The sequence below is a fragment of the Chanos chanos genome, chromosome 5 (genome assembly GCF_902362185.1).
Source record: "Chanos chanos chromosome 5, fChaCha1.1, whole genome shotgun sequence".
NCBI lineage: Eukaryota > Metazoa > Chordata > Actinopteri > Gonorynchiformes > Chanidae > Chanos > Chanos chanos.
In genome coordinates, this window is record NC_044499.1 from 29749521 (window position 1) to 29770151 (window position 20631).

Below are 20631 nucleotides of genomic sequence, written 5' to 3' on the forward strand. Positions count from 1 at the left end.
CTCATTTAAAAAAAGAATTTGTTTAAATATAGGTTTTGTTTGCTTGCATACTAATGGAAAAGCATGACTCATGTAGTAAGGATGGAGAGGAGTTCAGACAGAGGCACTGCTGTCTGCAGGGGGGCTTTCTTTGGGAGAAGTGGGTCAGGTCATTGGGTCCTGGGTTTATGAGGGCATAGAGATGAGGCAGGGACAGACAGGACAGCTGTGGAAGCTGAGTGGCTCTGAGTGACGGGTAAGGGGTCAAGAACAGGGCATGTGCCATTCTCGTCACCTCTCAGAGCACTGCTCACTGATGAATGGCTTTGAGTTAAGAACACCACTGACCTCACTGTATCAATTGACAGTACGGTTTGACATTGCTCCTGAAACTTGAAATTACTTACAATCTCTCTCTCACTGTCCATGATTTGATATTAGAACCAAAAACATTTAAATCATGATGCTTTGCTGAACACTTTTCATATATATTCTTTTATGAATTTTATGAATACAATTTTATGTATTCTTATATGTGTATCCAATACTCTATGCGCTGAGAGTTACGTATATCTAGGTACTGTCACAACCTGCACTGCCATTTTGGACTTTTGGTTTGACATGTCTTTGTGCTCCTGTTCTCTGTCTGTCTCCGCCCCTCACCTGTACCTGTTTGTCTAATTATTAACCTTGTTAATTTCTACCAATCCTGTGTTGCCCTGTTTAGTTCTCCCTTGTATTTAAGTCCTAGTGTTTGCCTTGTCTTTTGTCTATCGTTGTTTGTGTTAGTTTGCACAACAGTCATGCTGCACCTTTTGTTATTGGTTTTTTGTTCCTTTTCTGCACATGTATTTTGATCTTCAGTTCCAGTAAAGTCCTCCGTTTTTCACTATCATCATCGTGTCTTTGCACTTGGGTCCTGTTCCACACCACCAGCGTGACAGGTACAAATGTAGCTATGTAAATGCACAGTTCTCTTACAAGCATGTCAATATCCTTCTACCTCAATGCATGACTCAATAAATAGCTTAAAAAATACTTCTGCATATTTATTAATACACTGCATCACCTATGTACAAATATATGATGGCCCTGGAGTGTAAAACAAACAAAGCATCAAAAGACAAAGCAATGAATTAAGAACAAGAAGAAGACATCATCAGGCATCCATTTAACTTTCACACTTTCTAGGGGATACAGAACGAGGCAGACTATGTCATATGCCTGATGTATCCATACACTGCAATAAAGACACTTGCCTGGTTAGAGCAACTCATTGTTGATTGTGCCAGTCTTTTTCACAATGGTTAGTGAACCCCCACACAGCTGTGTAAATCCATCCTTAAATTTGTCATAAACTTGATGGTTCTCCATGAGTGGTTTTACAAGATTTTTCCAAAAAGTAAGACAAACTCAATCATTCATTCATTTTCTAAGCTGCTTATCCTAATTAGGGTCGTAGGGTGTGTTGGAGCCTATCCCGGCGTTCATTGGGCAAAAGGTGGGGAAACAGCCTGGACAGGTTGCCAGTCCATCACAGGGCAGAGACACAGACAAACACATTCATGCACACATTCACACCTAGGGGCAATTTAGTATCTCCAATTCACCTGACTTACATGCCTTTGGACAGTGGGAGGAAACTGGAGCTTCTGGAGGAAACTCACACAGACATGGGGAGAACAGCGCTACCCACTGCGCCACTGTGCCACCCAGTAAAACAAACTGTTTTTCTTTAAAGGTGTTTGAATGTGGATTCATGTCAAATGGTATATGGTGCTGTACTCTGATTTGTTGACGCAGAACTAATCAAATATGAAGTATAATTTTTCCACAGTGTTGCACATTTTTCATGCACAACTGAGATGCTTGTGGAGTTTTGCTGACAAAGCTTATTAAAACAGCACAGGTAACACTGAAAAAAGGAACACGACTTCAGTATTTAATGTATATCTGCTTCAGGGAATGCGTCACAGCACTTGTCAAGCTGCCGCCATTTGATAGTAAAGAGTTGCATTCACACTGTCACCTTAAGGTCATCCTGATGAACTGGACTAGGATCTGTAATTACTGTACCATTTGTAATAATGAAATATCTTGCTTTTATTCTCACTCTCTAAAAGTGCATAGACTCTGTCTCCTATCTGCTGGCTGACTGGCAGTCGTTGTTTGCTCTGTCTGAGCAGATATTCATTCATGAAACATTTTCATTATCTGAATGTTCGCCTCCCTGTAAAGGCATTCTTGTTATCTACCTAAGTTAATTAACTAGGCTAACAAATACACTAACATGTAAGATAGTACAGGTGTCGGGCTGCCTTTGAGACATGCTAGGATAAATTAGTTTCAGAGTGGAAAATTGTGGAAAGGTGTATGGGCTACCTTTGAGAAATGCTTGGATAAATTAGTTTCAAAATGGAAAACTGTGAAAAGATGCACATTGGAGACATGTAGTAGTACGCACTGTCCAATACCTCTTGAGGAGAATACACTGATTTACCTTGTTACTTTTCAATGGGAGGGGGACCAGGGCTCTTAGATATTACAAGCTGGAGACACAGTTTGGAAAGGACAGAAACCTCAGTGGCACATGTTCTGCACAGAGTAGAAATACTTTGCTTGACTGATAAAGTATTAATATGAAATCAGTTGTAATGGTTTGTAGGCTAGTGTGTATGTGTACAAATGTAACCCTAGCAGCAACTAAGCTACCATGAGCAAAGCAAATGAACCATTTACCCAGCCAGAATAGTTTAAGAGTTTATTTATTTGTCATATGCAGGTTGACACAGGGTCAACGGTACAATGAAATGTGTGAGAAGAGAGAAACAGGTCAACTCAGCAATAAGAGCACACTCAGCAATAAGAGCACAAGGAGTAGAAGAGCAAAACAGGGGATTAAGAGTAGGGGAATAAGGAGTATACTGAGAAAGAAAATATAAAAGAGAGGAGAAAATATAAAAGAGAGTTATAAATATACAAAAGGAGTTAACTATAAGAATATAAAAGAAAAATATAAAAAGAGAGGTATGCGTAATGAACAATAAGGAACATGGAGGGTGCACAATAAATATAACAGAATATGGAACAGAATATGAAATATATACACTATATACATGTGAAGGACGCTTAGATTTAAAGTTTAAAGTGGCGAGTGTGAACAGCGGTATTGCACATGGGGGATGTACAGCTTTATGTACCAGTGTAAGTGTCAGTGCAGTATCATGTAAACATTGTGAATCATAGTAACCTGTGAAGGTAGACAGAGCAGTGCAAGTTAGTAGTGCAACAGTGCACTTGAGCAGTGAACAGTGCAACAAAGTAGGTAGTTCAGACTCCAGTGGGGGGGGGGGGGGGGGGGGGGGGGGGGTTGTTTAGTTGTGGGAGTTAAGAAGCCTGATGGCCTGGTGGTAAAAACTGTCCTTAAGTCTGGTGGTGCGTGCAGCCATGCTCCTGTATCGTCTGCCAGACGGTAACAAGGAGAACAGTCTGCGTGCTGGGTGGCTGCGGTCCTTAATGATCCTGTGAGCCTTCCGCAGACACCGCTGGTGGAAGATGTCCTGAATGGCAGGGAGTCTGCTGCCAGTCACGTGCTGTGCCGCATCCACCACCCTCTGTAGTGATTTGCGGCTGTGGGCGGAGGAGTTCCCGTACCAGACCGTGATGCAGCCCGTCAGCAAGCTCTCGATGGTGCACCTGTAGAAGTTGGTGAGGATGCTGGCGTTCATGTCAAACTTCCTCAGTCTTCTCAAGAAATAGAGCCGCTGGCGAGCCTTCTTGACCATGGTGTCTGTATGTAGCGACCAGGAGAGGTCCTCGGTGATGTGTACACCGAGGAATTTGAAGCTGCTGGCCCTCTCAACTTCAGCGTCACCAATGTGGATGGGGAGGTGCCTACCCCTCTGCTGTCTCCTGAAGTCTACGATCATCTCTTTGGTTTTACTGACGTTGAGAGAGAGGTTGTTGTCTTGGCACCAGATGGTTAGTGCCCTCACTTCCTCTCTGTAAGCCGTCTCATCGTTGTCTGTGATGAGGCCCAGAATGGTCGTGTCGTCAGCAAACTTGATGATGACATTTGAACTGTGCTTGGCAGTACAGTCGTAGGTGAACAGGGAGTACAGTAGGGGGCTGAGCACACAGCCCTGTGGTGCGCCTGTGTTGAGGATCAGTGATGATGAGGTGTGACTGCCAATTCTCACCACCTGGGGCCTGCCCGTCAGGAAGTCTAATATCCAGCTGCAGATGGAGGGTGCTAGACCAAGTTCAGCGAGCTTTGAAACGAGTTTTGAGGGGATGATGGTGTTGAATGCTGAGCTGTAATCGATGAAGAGCATTCTCACATAGGTATTCCCCTTGTCCAGGTGGGTGAGCGTGGTGTGTAACGCCATGGCGATGGCGTCCTCTGTGGCCCTGTTTGGTCTGTATGCAAACTGAAGAGGATCCAAGGTGTCAGGAAGGGAGGAGCAGATGTGGGTTTTAACCAGTCGCTCGAAGCACTTCATGATGACTGATGTCAGTGCAACAGGGCGGTAGTCATTTAGGCAGGAGGCCATCGGTTTCTTCTTGGGGACAGGAACGATGGTGGATGCCTTCAGGGAGGTGGGGACCACGGACTGACTCAGGGAGAGGTTAAAGATTTTGGTGAACACCTCCGACAGTTGGTCAGCGCACACTCTGAGAGCCCGGCCAGGGATGCCATCTGGCCCTGGAGCTTTGTGGGGGTTGACCCTTTTGAAGGACTGTCTCACCTCAGCTGTTTCTAGGGTCAGTGTGGCAGCCTTCCCATCCACATGTGGATGCACGATGGGCGATGTGTTATCTGCATCAAACCGTGCATAGAAGGTGTTCAGCTCATCTGGGAGCGATGCTCTGCACTGGGCAATGTCTTTGTTTTTCCCCTTGTAGTCTGTGATGCTGCGCAGTCCATTCCACATGCTCCCGGGGTCAGAGCTGTAGTAGTTGGACTCCACTTTGTCCCTATACTTCTTCTAATAGCCTTCCAAAGTAGCATAACTAGAGCGCACTGCAATGCTAATGTACAGACATTAATCAGTTGACTCAGAAAGCCATTTGGAATGACATTAGACAACTTACTGGGTGGTGTTCTGCACACATAGCCATGATCCTGTGTATCTGCTCCCTCAGTCTTCATTTGTTTCAGTTCTTCCCCCTCAGGCTAAGGCCTCCCTCTCCCATTTGCGTGCACTGCCTCGTGAGCATAGGCCAATATGTCACACAAAAAAATAGGGGCATCTATAGCAGTTTTATAGATTATTTAACCAGAGTGCACACCCTCAGCCTAACAGGAAGTGCTCTCAGCTGTTATTTACACCTCTTTGGCAACTGCTCCACCCAAAACCCTCAAACAATCAAACACCCAGACTACATGGTGTACATACATCAGACAAAACATTACAATACCATCATGTGCATTCTTTAACTCTCCTGGTCATCAGTTTAATTGATGTCAATAAAGTTCAAACAATACAATGCACAAGGAAGAAGAGATGTTCATGTTGTGACAGATGCTATGCAACCTTAGATGCAACCTTTAAAAGACCTGTGTGATTTGCAAAGGAAAACATCTACAAATCCTGAGTGAAATAAATTGAGGTCTATAAACAATAACATTTCTCAGATATCCACAAATCCTAGAATCACACAGATACTGTAATTTAGCTGTCTGATTACATAACCAGAGTCAAGCACCTGCATGAGTTGCCTCATCTTATTCCCTGGGGTAATGATCCTCCATTCGTTTTAGAAAACCTCTGATGCACGGTCTAAATATTTGGTTTGTTGAGCATTCCACAGATGGGCCTGAGCTTTGGGATGTCTGCCTCTGGTGGCACCAGTACTACCCTTCTTCCTGACATCAGCACATGTGTGACCGATCAAGCAATGTCACCAACCTATTCCCTAACACCCATGCTCTAGTATTTCACTCCCTGTCCTGTGTAAAGTTACAGAAGATGACTGCATGCAAGTTGTAGATGTCCTTCTCCAGCTGAAACACCCCCAGCGCATTGCCTCCAGGCTGTCATCCACCAGTAGCTTTTCCATGAGCTGTTCCATACCCTGTGCATCCTCTTAGAATTCTCCATTAGAATCTCACAATTCCAATATCATTTCTTAAAATTCTGACTTAGTATCTCACAATTGCAATGTCATCTCTTAGAATTCTGCCTTAGTATTTCACAATTATGTGTTAATCTCTTAAATGTATAGTTTCTGATCTTTATTCAGCATGCACAGTCCCATTCCATCTTAAAGTCATTACTCTATCTGACCTTGCAAACTGTGCAAAGTTTCCGTAAATGCTTTTTATTTCTTTGTAAGGAGCTGTCCTCCAGCAAAACTCAGTTCTAACCTTGACACTGTCCCTACAGGCTTCATCCCTAACTTGGCCCTTCTCCAGCTGTTTAACGTGTGTGCGCACTGAGGACAGGTCTGTCACACAGATTTCTCTAGCATCTCAGTCACTGTTGCCTCTCCCGTCTTTGTTTCTGCTGTTTCCGGAACCTCCTATTAGCTTTAACTCTTCTGTTTTCAAGTGAATCCACGTTAGATGTCTGATTGACTGTCTTTTAAATAGTATTTTAATTATTGTGCAGCTATTGCTAAAGACTCAGCCATTTCGATACATTGTATATTATCTCAGAAGAAACGCCTGTTATCTGACCACAAACTATACGGAGTAGTCTACTTCTACACTTCCTTTTGTAAAGTAAACGTTATAATGATGGTCGAGTCCTGGTCTCAAAGACAGAAGCTATAAACAAATGTGGGTGTCGTTCTGCTTTTGCCTTGCATTCCACTGCCGTGATGTCTCAGAGCGTTATAAAGTAGAGTCGTTTTCTCTTAATCATTTCACTCGCCCAGTAGTTCTCACTTACATAGTGTACACGAGCATCTTCGCGTCCTTGCTTTTTAATTCAGTCAGTAGATATGGACATCATTGTTTTCACGAAAACGTCACTAGAACCCAAGTTCAAACTTTCGTTTTGAAACATTTGACGATAGAGTAAATTTATAAAAACGGGGTTTTTTTGTTGTTGTTTTTTCACTTAGTCAATACTGCAAAATAACAGTAGATGGCAACAGTCTACCTTTTGTCACACTAGAATTCACACCTACATAACGATGTCTCAAATTTTCCATGAAAGCCAGCAATCAGCAAATAACTGTTGCAAACGTTCCACCACCTCGAAGAATGTGAGAGACCTCTTAAAAAGTATAAAGGCAAAGGTTGAGGACTAAAATAAACTATGTCCACCGCAGGTCCAGCTAAACAAATCTCACACCTGAAAAGTGACGGTAACTAGGCTACCAGAAGATTTAGGGACGAATGTTTGGTGTTGGTGAGGGGAATTCAACTACTAAGAGCACACGAAGCTTCTTCTTTATTTGTTAATAACACAAGTGCTTCAAATGATGAACAAATCATCATCTTTCATATCACTGAAAAGCGACCCTTAAACTTGATGCGCCTGTGATACTTTTAGTTGTTTGCATCGATGCGCAATTCTAATTCAGTTTTTCTCAATTACAACTTCGACTCTTAGTATTCTGATTTAGTATCTCACATATCTCACAATTAAAACTTAATCTCTATCCAGTATCTCACAATTACAACTTCGTCTCTTAGAATTCTAAATCAGTATCTCACAGTTAAAACTTTCGACACAGTGAATCGCAATTACGACCTTATAGGTCAGTTAACCCTTTATTGCATGAATTTTGGTTTTTAGCCTCGGTATATTTGATCCTTTCTACTGAGTACTTTAGGTATCTGAATGATGATTTTAAAGAAATGTTTGTGGTTTTGATACTCACCTCAAAACAATTCTGTGCCACAGAGAAAGGTGTTTGCTTATAACTACAGCATAAAACCCCATACCTTTTAACAAAATAGGAATGGAACACATCATCAACAAGGATTCATAACACAAAAAATCATTTTATGACACAAGAACATGAAAAGAGATGTTTTATGAAAGACCAAATTATGTCTATGCTTGACATGACTTCTTATTTGAATGTTTTTTGACTATCTACAACATGTGTTCTTCACTCTTCTCTTTGTGCATCTAGTCTGTATGACACTGCAGGAAACAGCTGCTCCCTCTGGTGCAGACCTGGTGGATGTCACATTTTGAATTTTTAGTTTTTGGTGTGCCTGCGCAACCAGGTCGTTTACACCTCCCTTTCTTGTCAGCTCTTATTATCCAGTGAGCTGTCTGGTTAAGCTACACATCTGGGATTCAAATTGCAGCTTTGGATCCCTGCTTTTTCTTTCTTTCCTTATAATTTGCATTGCCACTGCTTGGATGCTGTCTTGTCCTTTGTAAACATTTCCTAAATTTTGCAAAGGCACTGAGTGGTGTCAGGGTTGAGAGTACAGCCGCGTATGGTCCTCAGTGGTCAAGACATTGTGGTGACAACCATGCCTGCAGAAGAGCCAAGATGTCACCACCACTATGGTACTATGTCTCTGCCACCATGAAACACCAGCCACATGTGCCACTTCACTTCCTGGATCTGATCTTGATCCGGAAGAGGGAAATAAACACATCCATCAAGTCAACACTACCCACAGAAAGCTGTACTCTCACAGCAGCACAAATGTATTTGAATGACCATCTTTTTGCTACAGTCATATCTATAAACTTCAATGACAGGATGTGCATGAGTCTAGTCACTCAGAAGTGCTTTTGCCCTATTGTCATGCCACATCACAACATGAAGTCTCACAGCTCACATTTTAGCCAATTTCTCCAGGAATGTTCCATGACCTGATTTACTCAAGTCAGCAACAGAAACCATATTTCCACCTGGCAACCTATTTGCTTTTGCACAAACGGTGTGCAGGCGTCAGATACCCTGCTGAAAGAATATGAGAACCTGCCAGCACAAAAAGCTTATAAACCAACCTCTGGGGTTTTGTAGGCATGAGCTGCCTTGGATGGCTTGAAAGGGACCCTTTGCTCATCAACACTCAACTTATCTATCATAGGTATGGCTTTAAATTTTGTGAAAAGATTTTTGTGAGTGATTATCATATTTATCATGCTTATTTCTGCCTGGCTGCATGCTTTTGTGATTGAGATGCAGGAAACTTTTATACATTCCCATCGATTCAGTGACATTGTGTCAGCAACCTGGAGAACTCTGGTGACAGAGTTCCAGAACATTCGTGTTAGAACATTTACATTGCAGGCAATCCAAAGAGTGACATGTACAGAGAAATCCAAGCTGCTCCAGCTAACTGGATGTGAGATTCAATGGCCTGTTGACATTGCATTGTATAGCATGAAGATTTGTTTGCTCTGGACTAATCCCAAGGATGTCACATGAAATAAACATAAAATTTAAAGCTTAAACTTAAATCTTAAAGTATTGCAGTGGAGTCAGGATTTCCCCTGAATCTGGAAGGGCAGTCCAGCCACTCTGGGTGTGGGGTGGTGGGTGGCTTTCTGCATGTTCTCCTGCTGGGTTGCTGGGAGACTGTTAACTGGCATTTCACTGGGAACCTCATAATCCTCTCTGGTGTCTTTGGTGCTGTGATCACTTGATTCATCCCCTAGAAAGCTATAAATGATACATGGCTTAATGTCTTAAAATTACAACATATGAAAAGAAATTATGATTTCTGATATCTTACATTCATGACGCTTGGAAACCATCGGACAAACTTGGACAGTTGGAAACCATCTGACATTACATATCTGAATGTATGCAGTGGGATTCAATGGAAGTAATTACTTCTCTCAACTAACATAGGTATCCTAGTGGGCTTCTTCCCTCAATAAAAAGTAAGAGTGTACATCTGCTGTAAATACTGGTTACTGAGTAAATGAGATTAAACTGAGGAGCATCATGACCCATCTAGACATTTATCTGCCAACATGTATCTGCAGTATTTGTCTGTCAAGGGGGGCCATAACCACATAATATTGCAGCTCTGGTCTGCAGCCCACGTGTATTTTGAAATATTACAAATATTTTATGTATTTTAAAATGTTAAAAACTACAGTTTCCATCTATATGTCAATATGTTCTGAAAACATATTGAAATAGTGTATCATCTGTCATCAATTTAACTGCCATTTTCCAATGATGCAGTAAAAGGTTTTGTTGTTTAGTCATTCAGTGTTGTACACTGAAATGCATGATACTCAGAAACTCAGTTGGTATCTATGGTACAGACTGAACAGCACAAATTCGAAAGTTGTATGGCACTTTTTTGGAGAAATGTGAAAAAACAGGCAGAATGATAACTATTAAAACATATACTAACAAAAAATACCCCAATAATAAATGTATTTTGACAATTGATGAACAATGCAGATTTCAGTAAGTATAACTAAACATATCTTCTTTTTGTTAATAGAAAGCTACATCCCTGCTATATACCCATGTGCTCTACTGAACCACAAAACGGTGACACAACATGTCTCAGACATTCCCCAGTTGATAACCACAGACAACAAGTACACACCATAAACAGTACAGAACATTACAGAACAATGCACAATCTCAACAAGAAAACTTCTTTACCAATAGAAACCACAGCGGAAATCCACTCCCAGCATGCCCTGTACCAGCCCAGGAAATAACAGTAACAGAACTCTGTTACAGTATTAAACTAAACTATAAAATACCTGCCCTGAAGTATGTCTGAACAATAAAATAGAGCAGGCCTCTTTGTATTTAAAAATGCAAAAATACATTTTGTAATCTTCAGTTATGCTACCATTTTAGCATGCTATTTAGTGAACAGCTGTGAGTTAGCTAGCTAGCTAGCACATGATCCATTTGCCTGTGACATTATCTACTGGTAACAGACACATATGAGACCACGCCTGTAAAATCTTAAGTGTCAAATGTTAACAAAAAAGTTCTTGTGTGTATTGTAATGGTATTAAAACCTATTTAATGGAAAACTAACACTTCACCCCGTTAACCACCCTCACCCCTGTCCCAAGCAAAAAGGCTAAGTCCAGCATGCTCACTAAACTAGACTCAAGCACATTGTTAAGTCAGCAAAATTATTTGTATTTGTATTTGTATTCGAATGAAAGTGGAAATAGCATAACAATCCTGTTTTTGTTTTTATCACACTTCTGATTTCAGGATATTAAAGTATTAATATATGTGTTCCTCAATAAACTATTATAATAATTATGAACACTCAAATGTAATTGGTTTATGGTTTTCAGAAACCCAACAATAAACATGTATAACCATAAACATCACTGAAAAGAAAAGAATTTTAAAACTAACATTGTTCCTTATTCACACCCAAACCAATAAACTGAACTCTATTAAATGCCTGTATGAACACTGTGAACCCCGCCACACAGGCTGGCTGAGCAGTGAGCACAGCGTGTAGGTGAACTAGCTGGTAACTACGCTGCCCCACCCCCGACCTAATTAGGATAAGCGGCTTAGATAATGAGTGAGAGTGAGAGTGCTTTAAAAATGATTTTATTGCTTCCGCTAAAAAAATAATTCCATAGCAAGGATATATTATACATAGCGGCGGTCTGCTATACAGAAATAACAGACCGTAGAATGCCGAAATTGACCAATCAGAATCGAGTATTCCACAACACCGTGTAAAAATAATGTAATAATATAATTTAACACGACGCTCCACATAGCAGATTCTGATTCCTTACATAGGCTAATGGCCGGCTCGCTGTACATTATCCCTTTGAGAAGACTGTGCAAGAAACTGTGTGGAAGGAACCACATTGGGGGAAATTGCCACAAGAATATACTCTTAATTTTACAAGAAAAAAGTCGTAATATTACGATACAAAAGTAGTTATTTTACAAGAAAAAAGTCATAATATTACGAGAATAAAGTCGTAATTTTAGGCTACTTGTTAGTTTAGAGGGGAAATATATTAGAATATTTCAGCCTGCCCTTTAAAAGGAATGTGGAGTACCTTGTGAAGTTAAACTTTAGTAGGCTATAGGTTTCACGAATAATGAAATACTTAATCTTTTGGCACATCTGCGCCACGCTGCGGCAGGCTGCTCTTCTGATCCTCTTCTGCTCTTCTGAAATTACGACTTTATTCTCATAATATTATGACTTCATTCTCGTAATATTACGACCTGATTCTCGAAATCTCAGAATTTTTCCCTCAATGTGACCCTAATGCTCCGTCGTAATGGGGAACACCAACTATTTGATTTTTTTTTTCCTTTCCGACAGCAAATAATTTTTAAAATATTTGTACGAAATAAATATTCATAAAAACCCACTATTTGTGCTTTGCCAAATACCATATTCAGATTCGGCTCCACCCATAGCCTTCAGACTATCGCATCCCTGACAATGTAACACCATTTTTCCACAGGAAATAGCATAATTTATTTTTTTGTTGATTGTGATGACTGCCGCTGATAACACTACACTGTCTCTTAAGGATGGACAGCTCGAGGTCTGGTGACAAACGGTGATTATGATTGTTTTCAGGCTCATCATCTCATTCACAGTGAACATTTGTGCTTCCTGGACTGAGATATTGCCATTCCTGCTTTCATCAGGAAAGAACAGCCTCACCACAGGATGAGAGGGAAACAAGCATTTGGGCCCTTCAGCTGTGTGTGTGTGCGCGCGTATGCCACTCATGCACCCATACATTTTCTTGAGGATTGTGTCAAGGACAACTTGTCACACCATATGAGTGTATTACCCACTGCTGAATAAATCGTTGCTGTTAGAAACCGGTGGTCTGAACTGTTACCAGTTCATGTTGTTAATGTGAGCTTCAAAAATCAAACAAAACAAGTCAGCCAGTGTCTCTGTAGACTAATTTGTCATTTTTGAATGGCTGTAAGTCTCATACAACTTGTACATGATGAAAGGAGTATTTGGCATTTGGCATGTCCTTTACTCAGACCAAGATACAATCACATGAACGTTGTACAACTGATTTAAATGAAAGAAGTCAAAATTCAGAACAATAACATATTTTATGAACCTGCTTAACATCACTGTGATGACAGAGAACTTTTTTATTCTAACATATTCTAACTTATTTGTTTGTTTGTTTTTATTTTTATGTCATTCTCAGCTGTAATGGCTGTTTAAGGCGGTCTATCGCTTCGCAGTTCAAAATAAAAATGATCTCACTCATAGAAAGGTTATTATACCTTTCACCATTTCACGTGTCATTAAAGTCTCATCATCTGATTTATCTTGACGTTCAGTGTCTTCTGTGTGACTGGCAACGTCACACAATTGTGTAAATTTGAATTGTGCGTAAGGCAGAACCCGACACGTTGTTAACTGCTGCCTTTAGCTCTGTTTCAGTGTTTATCGAACCACGGTTATCACACAGGAATTTAAATACAGTAATGCAAACATGCTCTCTTGAGACCGCTCATGGGGAGGAGACACTGCCGTTACTTCATGAGTGGGAGTGATGACTAAGTTGATCCGTGACTGAAAAGAGACGGGCAAGGGGAACGCAAGAGAGGGACAAAAAGCTTAAGATTTGGGGAAATAACGGACTTAGACAACAAGTGCTCACGCGGTGTTTTCAAAAGCTTCGACTAATGCTGCAATTAAACGAATTTACGCGCAGTTTCTGCATTTATTCTGCGCTGGGAAAAGCCGTCATGAAAGTTTCAAATGCCTTTAGCTTTTGTTTTTTCTGAGCGTGTGCAGGTCGGGACAGAGGACACCTTACATTATGAATATTACTTTGCATAGTCCCCTGGCTTCCAACTGGAAAGTGGAGTCCGTAATAATTGCACTAGTTTTCTCAGCCATTTTCCTGGTCGGCACCGTAGGAAATTGTCTGGTACTTGCCGTTCTTCTTCGGAACGGACAGATGAACACCAAGACAACGAACATGTTTATCCTTAATCTTGGAGTGGCAGACCTCTGCTTCATTGTATTCTGTGTTCCGCTTCAGGCGACCATCTATACAATGGATGAGTGGGTCTTCGGTCCATTCGTATGCAAGGCTGTCCACTTCATCATTTATCTGACTATGTACGCCAGCATCTTTACACTTGCTGCTGTCTCGCTGGACAGGTGTGTGATGTTTTGGAAAAATTTTTTTTTTTTTACACGGTTGCAAATACACAGCTTATTAATGACGTTTTTCTGTGATCATTCCATAAATGGTGTGACACTGTATCTTAAAAGTGAAGGAAACTGCAAAAGACAAACCAGTGATCTCAAAATAATTGTCGTTTCTTTTTAAAACTGCGGAACAACTATACACAATTAAATGGAGCTAGATATAAAGAACGACATAATTTGTCAGCAAGCAAATATACAAGAAAACTGATCGGTAACAGTAACAGTAAGAGAAGAAAAGTAACAGATCACAAACTGACAACGTTTTTCAGTGCTTTGTAGATTTAGCTTTGGACCATGAATAAAGGATTGAATAAAGTGATCAGCGGTTACTCTGTATCTGTGGACTTCAGAATATCACAGTTGCTAGTGACTGGAGCTAATTTTTCAACAAGCAGTGAACTATGCGATTACTGTCACATTTTGTTTTATTTTTTTCAAATTCATTTAGTTGCTAGGCACAATTGTCAATGCATTTTATGGCTGTGCTATTAATTTTATCTCATGTTTGACAGGAATTGCCCTTTTGGTGCCATCTGTTACTCTAAAAGATAACTGGGCGTCAAATGCAAAGTTTGCTCACCTTCATTGATTTCTTCCTTCCTTTTATTGTCGCAGGTACTTTGCTATTCGTTACCCGCTGCGCTCCAGAGAAATGAGGACGCCCAGAAATGCCCTGACCTCCATTTGCCTGGTGTGGGGGCTGTCTCTAATCTTCTCTGGGCCCTATCTCAGCTACTACCAACAAATGGACTTGGACGGAACCATTGTCTGCATCCCTGTGTGGGACTTCCAACACCGTAGAGCCATGGATGTTTGCACTTTTGTCTTTGGGTACCTGATTCCAGTCTTGATCCTTAGCGTAACCTATGCACGTACTATTCGTTACCTGTGGACTACGGTGGATCCCATTAAGGACATGTCAGAGTCACGCAAGGCCAAGCGTAAAGTGACCAAGATGATTATTATTGTGGCCGTGCTTTTCTGCCTGTGCTGGCTGCCCCATCACCTGGTTATTCTCAGCATGTGGTTTGGGTATTTTCCCCTCAACCACACCACTTATGTCTTACGAATCCTCTCTCACTTGGTGGCTTACACCAACTCCTGTCTCAACCCCATCGTCTATGCGTTAGTGTCCAAGCACTTCCGCAAGGGCTTCCAGAAGGTGTTCAGCTGTACCCTGCGCAAGCAAGTGGTTAACCGTGTACATGTAGTCCAGCACGCTCACACGGTCAGCCTGGTGGAGGCCGCTTCCAGTGAGGTGTCCAATCACAGCGAGGGAGCAGCCAGGGAACGGATGTGGAGAAAAAACAGCAAGAGAGTGGCCGGCACCTTCATGACCTTCAATGTGACTTAATTTGGCCTTTGACAGTTACATTCACCCTCAAATTAATACATGTAAAGACTGCTATGCTATTTCATTGATGGTACTGCAGTGAGGGAAAGGGAGGAGAAAAGATTTGTTTCAGTGTTTGTAACTGAACAGCTTTGTAAGGTGAGATTCACGCTTAGAGAATGGTGTATTTGGCTGGCTTTCCGTGTTCCAAAGTGAAGACAGATACCAATGCTGAAGATGGTGATTTGCGTCTGTTCTTGGCAGTGTTTGGAGCTTCAGTGGTATTTGTGTATTTTATCAATCTGCAGAGCACCATGAACTTTAGGAAAGTTTTAGTTGTTTTTTTTTTTCTGTGAGCTCTCTACCCTTTGTCACAGTGTTCCCTATTTGTAATTCTCGTGAGAAACATTCAGGATTAGATTTTGAGATTAACTTGATCCAGATATTAGTGGTAGATCATTTTTAGTCCAAAATATGTAGACTGTAGACTAATTCAGTTGTATTTGAAGGTAAGGGATTCTGCCTGTGTTCTGCGAATCTTCAAAACCAAGAGCAAGGCTGGATTCTGTAGATGTGTCTTGGCTGTGTGTCCCAACAGAAGGGCTTTTTTTCCCAGATTTGTACCTTCACTGTCCCATCTGCCCAAGACACATGCTGCAGTTCGAAGGTATTTTAATACTCAAGCTTCTCACTTTTAAGAGCTACAGAAATAAGGACAGAAAGTACACGTGGGTGTCCCCAGCCTTGGCACCACCGCCCTCCCTTACAATTATGTAACTTGTTTGCCCAGGAGTGCTCCCATTTCTCTTGTCCGCATGCCTGCTGACTCCCATCTCGTCGTGAATCTGCTGGCCAGAAGGACTGAGTGCTTCATAACATGGTGTCTACTGCTGGGAGTGTTTGTGTGCGTGTGTGTCGCTGTCAGTGGAAAAAGCCCAACGTTGCAGGTTCATTTAACTTCTGATGTGCAAACCTCAACGTTCGATGCTGAGCTATTTTACTTTTCTCATGTGTGCACTGCTTCATAGATGTTAGAGTTGTACTTCTTAAATCTGTAAATTTATGAAAAAAAATTAAATTGGAGGACTCTTTATTTATGGTTTATTAACGTTTTTTTTTTTCTTTTTCTTTTTACATTTTTACTCCACCATTTTTTTTCTTCATATCCCTCGAACCTAGTTTCGAGGAGCTTAGCTGCTTTACTTTCTGAGATACTTTCATCTGAAGTTGTTTAGTCTGGCATTTCCAGTCATTTCCAGTGTTGTAGCTTTGAGAGCTTAAGCACCCTTGTGCAATGGTGTCATTCAGTTACAATAAAAATATACCTACAAACAATGGTGGGCTCAGATTTTATCATTGTAATTTAGAAGGTGTTCATGGATTATTTACTAGACTAATTATTCTTTCAGAAGGGTAGAATAACTTTAGAGATGATTTTGTAATGACGTTGAATGGAAGTTTCAAACTATTTGTTGATTTTTTTTGGTTCATAAACCAAATGGCTGATCAACACTAGGAGCTTTTTAGTGAACAAAGATCAGATGACAACATCTTTGAAATGCTGCTCAGCTCTGTAAACCTCATTCTCTATTGGAGACATATGAAAAATCCTTTCACTTTGTTGGAGTATTCTTCTAAAGGATGATTTCCACCTGGTAAAAGATCTATTCTTGCTTGGTAATATGTGTTAAGCCTTTGTTACTATCTGTGGCACCTCCCAAGTATAAAAAATGGTTAAAATAAGTGTCTTTAAAATGAACATATAATTCAGCAATATGTGTAACTTGATAAGCGTAGGAAAAGGGTCATTGTCTTGCTTTGACAGAACACAGAAAAAGTGCACCGTATACATCACTTGATTTTTATATATATGAGCAAACAAAATTTCATCAGGACTTCTTTATTTGAGGTCCACAGCTAAATTGTACAACTGATATTAACTTTCATGTTCCCCAAACATTCTCTGATAATCAGTCATAGATAATAATCACAGAAAACTGAAGATGACCATCTGCTGCACTTTCTATTCAAATTTGTCTTGTCCATGCTAACAGTTCAGATAATTATAATCAATTTCACACGCATTCTTCTTCTTTCTCCTCTCTATGAAGGAAATAAAGCACCTCTTCCATTCATCTGCACTGTTTCTGTTGAGGGTCTGAGATTTCTCTGAACCTCTGCACACCAGTTCATAACATGATTACCGGGGCTTTGTGGTGATGACAGAGGAGAAAAGGGTTTGATGAGAAACAACACTTCACTGTGTCCTTATCCGGCTTTCTCTCCTTCTTGTGATTATAATCCCCTTGTCTTCCAGTCAAGTGGCTGGGAATAAGGATTGATCTAGGCTTTGACCAGGAGAGCAGGAGCGGCAGATGCGTCAAGGACGTGAGTCAGTGGAACAGCAAGCCAGAATAATGCTGTCAGTGCACTGGGAGAGAGGGGGAGGCTTAGAAATAGATTAATGAATTTCACCTGCCAAGACCATGGCGTGATATCACATCTGTTGTTTAATTATTTCATAAACAACAGCAGACCTCCGTTTCTTCGCCGCCGCATGGCACATCCAATCAGTCTAGTTAAATTCTTTAAAACAAATGAAATGTTCTGTCACCGTATAAGGCTCTGCTCATAAAACAGGGTCACTCCTGGGCTAATCGTAATTTATGCGCCCTCAGTGACCTACCTAAGAGAGAATCTCATATTTTAAGATTCACCTTTCTTGAAATGTGGCATGACTGCTGATGAAGAGTTCAGTAAACGACATCCAATGAGCAGAACTGCTCTTCTCCACAATAACACAAGATTAAATCCATATCTTATCAGGACTCCAGATGTGACAGTCAGGCCAAGGTTTCTTCAGTACTTCCCTCTTTGATCAACCAAAACTAAACAATTCAAATTTAAAACAGACTAAAAAAAATGGGTCGATCTGTAGCCCAGTTCTATTATTGAGTCTCATGATTCTGAGAGGGCTCCAGACGATTCCGTTGGCTGTCAGTATTAAGGCCAGTCGCTCCTGGGTCTTCACACGGATGATCACACCATTGAACCCTCACACATTTTTAATGGGCTCCAAGGGTTTTGGTTCTGAACAGGTCTTAGCTGAAGCACAGTCAGAGTTCACCAATTACATGGCGCCTCTCTGGCTTTTCTCTGGCGCATGAACGAGCAGACAGTTTCAGAAAAGTGCAATTATAATATATCTGGTCCAGAATCTGCTCAAGGGCATACAGACCTTCTCAAACCCTCTCCAACTTCAAAGCACCACCAGCATCATCCACCATCTCTACAGAGTCAGAGTAAATCACTTGTCTCTCAGGGGCCAAAGGGAGAGAACACAGAGAACATTAGTCATGTATTAGATGGAGCGCTGTCCATTTCTCCAAGCATCATCAGTCTCACCCCTCTCAGAATGCCAGTGCCGTCTTCCCCTCAAAAAAGTATTAAAGCTTTATCTTTTTGTTTGTTTGAATGGTTTGAATTATACATTTTGGCTAACTGAACTCAATTCAAATCATTCAATAACATCTATTTGAAAGCAAGAGGTGTGACACTCATAGAATTAGACAAGTTGAGATGTTCTTCATTGGCCTTTTGTTCCTGAGGCTGACTGATTGTATTCAGCAGAACAGGTCATCACTGGCCCTATGTGACTTAGATCTTTCCTCATCCATTATCAAGTCCTGTAAAAAAAACATGGAGTCCACACTAACATAACACTCCCTTTGTGAGTCAAAATGTTTCCTACCTTGCAGAGCAGTACCGTTAAGTGATAAAGTCTAATGTCCCTTAGGCCCGTCAGTACCAGGCGAGCTGTCCTCACATCTGACTGTTCAGATCAGGTTTTGTGAGGACACTGTGTGTTGCAGTGTGAAAACAGCCTCCCAGTGAGTTTGTGCTCACGTTGAAATTGGTCAAATAGGAACACACTGGATCTCTTTCAGAAAACACCCAGAGAAGCATCTACCCACAACTCCTCTCCATCAGTTTTCATCTTCCCTCATTTGAAGGAATAACTTAGATTTAAAGTGATGAGAATGAATTACCATATATTTGCATTGCAAGAGACTTTTCATGGGTCAGAACAATAATGGTTTCTAATGTAAACACATATGCTTAATTGTACCCTCAGTTTTTCTTTTGATTTTTTAAAATACTTTGGTTATCTGTTAAGGTATACTGGGATGGTACATTTTGTAAATTCATGACATCAAAAATTCTGTGCTCCTCCATTGTACTTACACTCTTGGATTATTCTAGAAGGACAGCATATGTCCACTGGCATATGTATCTTTAGGGCTATTTGATTAAATATTTCATCTTTTAACATTCCTCTCCATTTATAGGGAAAGTAGATTCAGGGTTTCACTGTTTTCATAAGGCTAATGGAGTATCACTTTCCTTGTCATTTGGGTAGAAGGACAGTAATTTGCATAATATAAAATAGTGATTAATAAAAAGATGAATAATTTGAACAGAAAAGGAGGATCTCATGGTCTCCCAGACAACCTAGCTCTCCTTGGAATCAGAATCCCCTGCTGTTTTTTTATAATGCCTAGAAAGAAAGAAAGAATGGACATTATAAAAATTATTTTAATAATCTTTTGCACAGAATTCCAAACAATAACACAGAGAAGATGTCTTTTTGATTTATTATCCTTTTAATTAAGAAAATACTATCCCTGATTCCACTATTTTAGGATTTTCTACACAGCACAGGATCAGCTCATGCTTCTGGGTAATGAAAGTTTAATCTTCTGGGCACATGTGTGCATAAATTACTGACAGATAATGTTTCTAATGTCACACTTCTGTGAGAGACCGCACACAGAAATGGTGCACAGCACTTGACCTGGTCTTCTGGAGTGAAGCTTTATCTAGGCTTTATTTAGAAAGCGCAGTGATATAAGTGCAGCTCTTGACATGTTTAAGCTTTTTTTTCAGCATTTGGCTTTGTGAGATAATTGCTTAAAGTTTTACAATGAAAAGGTCAGAGTAACTTCTAATGAGTTTATCATTTTAAATCTTGTATCACTGCTTTTCACCACTAGATGGTGACACTGACTTGCTGGGTAGTCATTTGTTCTACAGTTTCTTGCGGTTATGTTTAACCATTAACTTTTCATTATTCAGCTAATAAAGTCGTCTCCGCGCGAATGAAGCTGTAACTTTCTGGTGTAAATGAATACGCTGAGCATGCTGT

General features: G+C 40.7%; 1 protein-coding gene across 1 annotated transcript; it reads left to right on the plus strand.

Annotated features, from left to right (window-relative positions):
* Positions 1 to 13694: 13694 nt before the first annotated feature.
* LOC115812375 (galanin receptor type 2) lies at positions 13695 to 15446 on the plus strand. The gene is made up of 2 exons (XM_030774854.1): positions 13695 to 14041; positions 14708 to 15446. The coding sequence occupies exons 1-2, from the start codon at positions 13695 to 13697 to the stop codon at positions 15444 to 15446; spliced, it is 1086 nt and encodes a 361-aa protein (XP_030630714.1).
* The last annotated feature ends 5185 nt before the right edge of the window (positions 15447 to 20631 follow it).

Bases quoted from the DNA above. Each gene is read 5' to 3' on its own strand.
- LOC115812375 (XM_030774854.1), top strand. From the start codon at position 13,695: ATGAATATTACTTTGCATAGTCCCCTGGCTTCCAACTGGAAAGTGGAG. The intron at 14,042-14,707 runs GTGTGTGATGTT...TTATTGTCGCAG, and splicing joins GCTGCTGTCTCGCTGGACAG to GTACTTTGCTATTCGTTACC.